The 8,972-nt window shown below is 58.7% G+C and overlaps 1 protein-coding gene across 3 annotated transcripts; it reads right to left on the bottom strand.

Annotated features, from left to right (window-relative positions):
• Nucleotides 1-427: 427 nt before the first annotated feature.
• SPIB (Spi-B transcription factor) lies at nucleotides 428-8,846 on the bottom strand. 3 transcript variants are annotated; one of them, XM_082438363.1, is made up of 6 exons: nucleotides 8,081-8,846; nucleotides 7,045-7,072; nucleotides 5,364-5,436; nucleotides 4,864-5,075; nucleotides 4,306-4,456; nucleotides 428-3,076 (listed from the first exon to the last, which is right to left on the bottom strand). In XM_082438363.1, exons 1-6 carry the CDS (start codon nucleotides 8,101-8,103, stop codon nucleotides 2,778-2,780), a joined length of 786 nt encoding a protein of 261 aa, XP_082294489.1. In that variant the 5' UTR covers nucleotides 8,104-8,846; the 3' UTR covers nucleotides 428-2,777. The 3 variants fall into 3 exon arrangements, with proteins under 3 accessions (XP_082294489.1, XP_082294488.1, XP_082294490.1); XM_082438362.1 differs by lacking the exon at nucleotides 8,081-8,846 and having other exon boundaries at nucleotides 7,045-7,993; XM_082438364.1 differs by lacking the exons at nucleotides 4,864-5,075; nucleotides 8,081-8,846 and having other exon boundaries at nucleotides 5,364-7,142.
• Between the last annotated feature and the right edge of the window lie 126 nt (nucleotides 8,847-8,972).

Consider the following 8,972-nt stretch of genomic DNA (forward strand, 5'->3'; position numbering starts at 1 on the left):
CCCAGGGTAGGCAGGATGGCCGCGGGGGAGGCGGGGGGGAGGTCTCTGTGCCCGCAGGGAGGGCACTGAGGGTCGGGGACTCCGGAGTCCCACCCCCGGGCGTGGGCATACATGATGGCTTGGGGCCCCGGCCGCCTGGGACCCCGGATTGGCCGCGGCCCCTCCTGGGACCGCGCCCTGCGGGCTCCCCGCGATGGTTCCCGGAGCGGGCGCGGCGGGCACCGGAGGCGGGGGAGGGGGCGGGTGCGCCAGCTGGGGCGGGTGGGGAGACCGGGAAGGCCCTGGAGGGCTGCCCAGACATTGGCGCCCTTCCCGGCAGGGGTGCCTGTGGCTTTCCGAATGGGGGTAGTGGTGGCCGGACGCCGGGTGGGGGGAGGTGAAGGAGATGAGGGGATTGCGGGAGGAGAGGGTCTCCAGGACTCCAGGTGTTTCGGAGAGGAGGGCGAGGTGGGTGTGGCTCGGGGTTAAGGCGCAGGATGGGCGGGGAAGTAACTCCGGGTGGAGGACCCGGTGTCATTGACGACAAGTCCCTCACCGTTTTCTTCCTGCCCATCGCCACCATCACCCCCCCCCCCCACCATTCTTTTCCAAAACCCCCTAAGAGCCGGAAAATTCCCCGCCTCCACGGAGAGCGGAGCCAACCCGAAGGCAGTCTCCTTGTGACGTCATGGGTTGCCAGGCAGACTGCTGCGCGGCGCCTGCGGGCCCAGCCGGCTGGTGGAGCGCCTGGAGAGCCGAGAGCCTCGCTCGCTACCCGCGGGCTGTATCCAGCGAGAGTGGGACAGAGAGCCGGAGGAGGGCAGAAATTCAGAAAGGGGGGAACAAGACCCAGACGGAAAGGGAATCAGGAAGAGGGTGGGGAAGAACTCCAATCGTCAAGAAGAGACGGAGACAAAAACTGAATCGAACCACCAGTGCCTGCATCTCAAGCCCTGACCGCGGCCTTCAAGACTCGGCCTGGTCTGGCTCTAACTGCCTCTTGCATCTCCTCTCTTATCTCCCCCCTCGCCGTCCCAGTGTCTCTGAGGGCCAGCAGGCCCGTATTGATGGACAGCTTTGCGGTCCCTGACAAGGGGTCCTAGACGGTCTGTCTACCTTGATTTATTTTATTTTATTCCACACTTGGGGTGATGATGATAGTTTTCGTGAAAGGTACCTCATTTGCAAGAGGAGGCCCTCCCAAAAGACATTTCGTCCCTGGCACCGCCCCAGGGAGGGGGGTGTGCTGTCCTCCTGAGGGCAGGTCGCAGCCTGGGCTCTGCTACCAGCCGCTGTGTGCCCGCCTCAAGGACCTCTTCCCTCTCTGGGTCCTTGATGCTCCTTCCTCGTCTTCCTTCTGGCCACCAGTGGGCGGATGGGCGGATTTCAGGAGATGTATCAAAGGCTTGACAGGGCTGCAAGGGACTTCCGAGATCTTCCTCCTCCTCCTCTCCCCTTTCACAGAAGGGCCAAACTGGCCCAGAAGCAGCAAGTCTTTCACCCTAGATCCCCCAGCCACCCAGGCTCAAGGACTTGGGACTCTGGCTTCTTAGCCCACAACCTCTGACACCCCCTGAGGGTTCCAATCAGAGCTCCCACAGTTCATCCAAGCTTCTGCTCAGGCTGGATTCACACGAGAATGGTTGGCGCGAACGGACAACTGAGAGAAGCCACCGGGGTATGACAGCCAGGGGCGATGAGGACTTGAGCAGATTGGAAAACAGATTCCCCATTAGAAGCGGCCACCACCCTGCTCCAGCCTCTCCACACCGAAAAGCTGGCCCACTGTTGCTGGACTGTGCAAAGTCTCTGGTTAGAACTGACATGGGGAGGGCTGCCACGGTCATCCAGAAATCAGTTGAGTGGCCAGAATTGATCCCCAGCATGGCCCTAGGGAGGGCATTACAGGAGGGGGAGGGTCCCCAGGAGAACTCGGAGCTGTTGGTGGGGTCCCCAAAAGGGCATACCAGATGAGGATCCCAGAGGGGCCTCAGATGTGATTGGAGGATTCCAGACAAACAAGGGCATCGCAGAGGTGGCCCAGATACAACAAGGTTCACTGAGGTCCGCCCTCCAGACCTGACAAGGGTGTTTTCAGACATGACAAAAGGATCCCAGAGGCACCGTAGATGTGATCGGAGAATTCCAGACATAAACAAGTGATAGCAGGGTGGTTCCAGAGAATTAGGGGGTCTCAAAAATGACAAAGGGATCTGGGGGGACAGACAGAATGAAAGTCACAGATGGGCACAGAGACATGTATGCAAAGGGTTCCCAGAGGGACCCAGACATAACTAGATCTCAGATGGGACAGGAGGGACTCAGACATGAGAAGGGGATCCCAGAAAGACCCTGGACAGGGCTTAGGGGTGCTGGCAGAGTCCCCCTCTTGGTGTGATGATCTGTAGGCTCACCCTCCCCTAGATGAGATTGAGAGATCGCAGACACACAAGGGATCTCAGACATCACAAGGGGATCCCAGAAAAGCTCTTGGGATTCTGGAAGCACTGCTCTGCCCCGCCCCTCCACACAGACACATAAGTATAGTCGTCTCTGGGTCCTTCGACCCAAGACATGAAGATCTTGGGGCCCGTGGACATGACAAGGGAATCCCAAAGAGGCCCCAGACATGACTGGGGGGATCCCAGAAGGACCCTGGGCAGGGCTTAGGGATTGTGGCAGCGCCCCGCCCCCACAGCCAGGGTGGGGGATCCGTGGGTCCTATGACCTAGGGTGTGGGGACGCCCACGTGACACAGGCGTGGAGCCCCTGAGAGCCCCCGAGAGGCCGCCCCGGGCTCAGGCCCGGCGGGCGGCGGGCAGCAGCGCACTATCAAACTGGTAGGTGAGCTTGCGCTTGACCTTGCGGATCTCGCCGGTCTTGGCGTAGTTGCGCAGGGCGCGCGCCAGCTTCTGGTAGGTCATGCGTTTGCGGTTGCCCTTCTGCTGGCCCCAGCGGCGCGCCAGGAGCTCCTTATGCTTCGAGGAGAACTGGAAGACCCCGGCGCCCGGCTCCACCCACCACACGCACTCGCGCATGTCTCCGCGCGTCAGCAGCCCCAGCAGGAACTGGTACAGGCGCAGCTTCTTGCGGGCCCCTGCGGCGGGTGCGGGGCGTGTTAGCTGGAGCTTCCTCCGGGCCGCGCCCCACCCCCTCCCCGCTTCACCCCGCCCCGGAACCGCGAAGCCTCTGTCTCCCCATCAAGAGAATTGGGGTGACGAAGGTGGCTGCTAGGTACACCTGCCTGTCTCTGTCTGTGCCACACCCCCATCCGGGGCAAGTTGCTCCCCTTTCCTGAAGGTGTCACCCCAGAACCCCCATCTCTCATCCCTGCTTTATTTTTCAGGATGTGTGTCTGTCCTGTGTCTGCTTGGTGGCCAGCACATATCTGTTGAGTGCATGGATGAATCTGTGAAATGGGTTGGCAATGCTCCTCAAAGGCTTATGACAGAGCTGACTTGTGGTGAAGAGATCTGGAGTGGGTTTGAATGTGGCCATTTCTTCAGCTCCGGGTCTCTCAGCGTGTCAGTTCCATGGGGACTGGGATCCTGGGAGAGGCCAAGGGGTCTGACTCCCGGGCTCCTATAAGCAGCAAGGGCCCCACAGAGTTGGGGGGTTCACAGCAGGCATTGGATACAAGAACCCCACCTCTGCCATTTTCCAGCTGTGTGACGTTGGGGTGGTGACTTAACCTCTCTGAGCTGGTGTTTCCTCAGCTATAAATGTGTGTGTGTTTTTACAGATCTTTCTGAAGTGCGTAGTACCAGGTGCTGCGCTAGGCACTGAACAATTATGAGCTCATTTAATCTTCATCATAACCACACGAGATAGGGATGATAATAACAATGCCCATTTTACAGATGGGAAACTGAGGCCCAGACAGGGAAAGTAACTAATAATTCCAACTTCCAGGGGTTGTGAGTAATGGAGGTCGGGCACAGGGACAGAAGCAGGGGTTGAATAATAGATGGGAGTTGATATTGTGATGATTTCTTTTGCTATTGTGTCCATAATGATGGTGAAGATTTATTGAGTGCCAAACTCTGTGCCAAACACTGCTATCTCATTGACACGTATGATCCCCCCTAATCCTCCCAACCACCAGCAATAGACACTATTACTGTCATCCCCACTGTACAGAGAGGAGACCAAGGCACAGAGAGGTAGAGACAGTTGCCCAAGGCAACACAGCCAGCAGATGGCAGATGTGGGAACTGCCCTTAGCGCTGGAGTATATATAGTAGTCGCTTGGGAAGACACGGTTCCTTTAACCTCCCACCCCCATCTCCAGCTGGAGTCCCTCCCACCCCACTTGCACCCACATACCTGCCTCAGATCCCCTCCCCTCGGGGCCAGCCATGAGGGCCTCATCCGACTCGCTGTCCGAGACCTCCAGGGCGGGACTGTCCAGCAGGAGGTCCTCTTCCTCTGACAGCACGGGGCTGGGGTATGGGGCGTACGCCAGGGGGCCCAGGGTCTGTGGAAGGTCAGGGTTACCTGTAGTCCCAGGGGGAGGCCCCCCTTCTCTCACTCCCTCTGCTTTCGTCCCTTGGCTTCTTCCTGGCCCCTGGCCGTGGCCCTCCCTGCTCTGCTTACAGCCTGCACTCTGGCCTCGGTTCAGGTCTCCATGGCGTGGCCAGGGGATGCCCAGGCCACCTCCATGACAGCCTGCTCCACACAGATAATGGCCTTTGGTGCTGCCCCTGACCCACGTTTGTGCCTCTGTTGGCTCGATGGTGCAATGGAGTAATAATGCTGCTTAACCTTACAGGGTCGTCACAGGGATGAAGGGGTTCCTGTGTGCACAGGTTTTGATGCAGTGCCTGGCACCTAGGAAACCTCAATCAAATGATGGGGATTTTCATGGTCACCCTGCCCCCTCACCTGGCTTGTGAAGTCCTCCATGGGGTATGCTGGGAAACCAGGCCCCGGGGCCTCCAGGCTGGGGGCCGGGTCCAGGTTCCCCACAGGGCTGTAGGTTGAGGGTCCGTAACAGAGCTGGACACCCTGGGTGTGGCCGAAGGTGGCCACAGCCGGGTCAAAGGTTTCATAGGAGGCGGCTGGGACAGCTGGACTGAGGCCGTAGCTCCATAGATCTGGGGGGAAGGGCGCTGAATCAGAAGCTGAGAGGTCTGGCCTCGGCCCCCTCCCCCTTGAAGCCCCTGCACTGGCACAGAGGGGCCATTGTGGGCTGTGCAAATCTCTGACCCCAGGATTTGCATGGGCAAGCGGGTGAGTGGGAGAGGAAAGGGGAGGAGGTCTGGAGGCCTGGGCTAACCTTGTCCTGCTGTGCCAGGTGACAGCCTCCCCTGGGCCTCAGCTCTCCCATCTGTAAAATGGGCCCAAGGGACAGGTGGGGAGGGTGCTGGGCCAGGGTCACTCACCAGGAGCCCCGTCTGAGTCAGGGTAGCTGGAGTGCTTGCAGCTGTCCAGGTCATAGAAGACCCCATCTGGGTACTGGCAGGGGTTGGGAAAGAAAAGGGGTCAACCCAGGCTGCAGGGACACCCCACCCCTCCCTGGACCAGCGGGGAGACTATGACAGGCTGGGAGAGGGAGAGAAAGAGAGACACAGAGACTAGGCACCAGAGACAGGGGCAAAGAGAGGGACATTCAGAGATACAGAGTTGGGAGATAGATACAACACAGCAGAAACACACAAAGGCCCAGACCCAGACGCGCGCGCACACACACACACACACACACACACACACACACACACACACAGAATGAGAGACACAGGCAGGGACACATAGAAAGAGACCAGGGTCTCGCAAAGGGACACAGCAGCCAGCTCCCACTAAGACTGTGGGCTCTCAGGAAGCCCAGCACCTCACCGATACACGGTTGTGACATTGTAGCAGCTGGGGAAGGTGTAGATGAATTCCCCCAGTCTTGCCTGCCTGGGGGAGGGGGAGGGGGAGGGGGCTGAAGGGTGAGAGGCACAGAAGTGTTTTTAACAGAGGCAAAGATGCTCTCCATGCTTTTTTTATCCACCTCCATATCACTCCGATTCATCCCAAGAGTCATGTTGCTTTAGCAATTAAAGTCTAAAACTAGATATAGGCCATCCTGATAAACCAGTGATCTCACTGCAAGGTATTTACCCATGAGCACTGAAAACGTATGTCTACGAAACAGCCTTGTTCAAGAATAATCAGCACAGCTTTAGTAACAGCCCCCAAACGGGAAACAGCCCAAGTGCCCAGAGACAGGAGAATGGACACACAAACTGTGGTGCGTTCCTAGGACGGAGTACTATACAGCAAGGAAAAAGGACCAACGTCTGACACACACTTGATGTCGCGTGAGGAAACCAGACCCAAAAGGGGTCACCCTGTGTGATTCACTTTATATAAAGCTCAAAACCAAGCAAAACTAATCCGTGGTGGAAAATATCAGAGGGGTGTATTGATTGGGAAGGGACGTGAGGGAATCTTCCGGAGTGATGGTAATGTTCTATATCGCAGTCTGGTTCGTGGTTACACAGGTGTGTGCCTAAGTTAAAACCTCATTGAGCTGTACACAAGATTTGTCTCTTTCTTGACTTGTCAGGCAAACCTCAATTTTTTTTTTTTAAAGCAAAACTCTTCAAGTTGGAGGAGGGTGGGATGTGCTGGCGAAGGGGCACCCACAGGGGTTTCTTTCCAGCACGTGAGTGGGGTTTTATTTCTTGGACTGAGCTGTGGGTTTGTGGGGGTGGGGTATAGTATTCTGCGTGTCTGAAATAGTCCAGACTCAATTTTTTAAAATACGAAGTAAAGCAGAGAAGAAGGAATAAGTAGATTTACTAAATGTGGGATGGACGGAGGAAGGGACACAAAGTCAAAGACACAAAGACCCACCCCTCCCCATTCGAGGAAGTGGACCAGAGTCTGAGAGAAAGAAAGAGATGTTAGAAAAACATCTGTGATGGGGTGGGTGGGAAGGGGGACCTTGGAGATACCGAGGAAAAGTCAGAAAGCCAAAGGGACAGGAAGGAGTGGAGGGGGAAACTGAGGCAGGGAGGTCTCGATGGGCCACGTGGGTCCCCCCACCCCTCCCTGACCCCCAGGGCCCCAACTCACCAGACAGCTGAAGTGTGGCCCGTCAAGCCTGGAGGGGGAGAGACACAGGGGCATGTCAGGGGAGTCTTCAGCCTCCTGAGTCTCGAAGTGGTTGGGCAGATGGGGGATAGGCGGCTGCAGCTGTGACCACCACAGCTCGTTCACTGCTGCGTGTCTCTGTGTGAGACCAGCCCCACCACACTCACCCCCACCAGGACAGGAAGTGGGGGGCGGGGGCCAGGCAAATGTTTCCCCCTCCCCCGGCATTTGCATAGACAGAGGCTGGGCGGGGGCAGGGAAAGTGAGGGAGAGAAAGTCCCCGGAGAGATGTGGGCGCCCGAGGGCGGGTGGGGGTGGGGAGGGGGCCTTGGTGAGCGAGTCGGTTAAATGGGTCCATCTTGGACCGGAGGAGAGAGATGGACAGATGGACGTCGGGGTGGAGATGGAAAAACACAGAAGAGGCTCAGCAGAGGGGAGAGGAGAGGAGGGAAGGGAGAAAGGTGTGGAGAGACAATTCACATGGCATGGGATGTAGGAAGTATTTATTAAGCCCCACAGATAGATGGGGTGGGGGACAGATGGGGAGACAGAAGGAGAGATGAGACAAACTGGAGAGACGGAGAAAGACACAGAGACAGAGAGGGAGCAAGAGGCAGAGAACAGAGACCCAGAAATAGAAAAGATGTGCTAAGCAGCAGAGTGAACAGACCCAGTGAGTGAGTCGGGGATGCAGTGAGACTCCGAAGGAGACGGGGACAGACACAGAGATGGAGGGCCACTTGGGAGAGGACAGCAGGGCAGAGAGAAGCAAGCATCCCAAGGAAAAGAGATCTTTGGGGTCCAGGGGAGACAGGGATGGGACGCAGGAAGGAATCGAGGTGGCAGAGGAAAGAGATCCAGGAGGGGCAAGAGACAGTGTGGACCACCCTCCCCTCCCACCCACCTGCCCCCCGGGTGGGGCAGAGACCACCACCCCTGGGGCAGGCCCGGCAGAGGGGTCAAAGGTGAGGTGCAGGGCAGGGGTCCTGAGTACCAGTTTCGGGTGGCCCCCACTTACTGTGCAGCCTCTAGGGTGAGCATGGTGGTGCTGGGCTGGGCTTGCTGCTGCCTGCAGACACCACCCCTATTTATACCTTGGCCCAGCCCCCTGGGGGGGGCAGGGGTGCCGGCCGCTGTGAGCTCAGCCCTCCTCGAAAATCCCCTCAGGGAGGGAGTCAGGGGAGGGGGCTGGATTGCACAACCCCTTGGTCACGTGGCAGGGAGGGTGGGCCCAGGGTCTGTCTGGATTTGGGGATCCCCAGGGTTGGGATGGGGGGATTGACCCTAAGGAGTGGAGATGGGAGAGGAGCCAGATTTGGGGGGACCCTGAAAAAGTAAAGGAGGGGTCAAGGGGTCCTGTGGGCAGGGGGAGGCTCTGGACCCAGCACCAGAGGGGAGCGGGTGGCTGGGCGCTGGGGGCATGCAGAGACCACCGGCGGACGAGAGCACTGGGGTGTGTCAGAGGTGGGGGGGTGTCAGAGGTGGGGGGGGGCCCGGGCTCTCAGAGTAGACGTGGGTTGGGCTGGGGTCCCTGAGAAAAACCCAGGCCCGAAGCCGGTGGGGACCCCAAGGTGGAAACATTGTGGGTGTGTGACATGGGAGGGGGGTCCCCCTGGTCGTTCCGGGGAGAGGGAGCCTCCAAGCCAGGGGCTGCCCCAGGCCTGGAGGAAACAGGTCAGCACCTGGAGGGCGGGGCAGCCGGGCCAGAGGAGCTTGTGCCCATAGATGCTCTGCTCACTGGGGCCTCGAGGGAGGGCTCGTGGGGGTGGGGGCGAGACCCGGCCCAGGGATCTTGCAGGGAGGGTGAAGGAGTCCGGTGAGGGCCTCCTGGGGGTCAGCGGATCCCACTGAGTGGAGCTAACCCATCTGGGCCAGAGCTTACGACAGTGGACCACGACCCCCCAGGGACC

Source organism: Balaenoptera physalus (genome assembly GCF_965194825.1).
Source record: "Balaenoptera physalus genome assembly, chromosome: 19".
In the NCBI taxonomy this organism is placed as follows: domain Eukaryota; kingdom Metazoa; phylum Chordata; class Mammalia; order Artiodactyla; family Balaenopteridae; genus Balaenoptera; species Balaenoptera physalus.

What these genes read in the sequence shown, in the direction of transcription:
- SPIB (XM_082438362.1), bottom strand. Translation starts at nt 7,296, where the DNA reads ATGCAAATGCCGGGGGAGGGGGAAACATTTGCCTGGCCCCCGCCCCCC. An exon ending in TGACTCAGACGGGGCTCCTG is followed by an intron (nt 5,076 to 5,363) that starts GTGAGTGACCCT and finishes CCTTCCCCCCAG; the next exon opens with ATCTATGGAGCTACGGCCTC. An exon ending in GGGGAGGGGATCTGAGGCAG is followed by an intron (nt 3,077 to 4,305) that starts GTATGTGGGTGC and finishes CACCCGCCGCAG; the next exon opens with GGGCCCGCAAGAAGCTGCGC.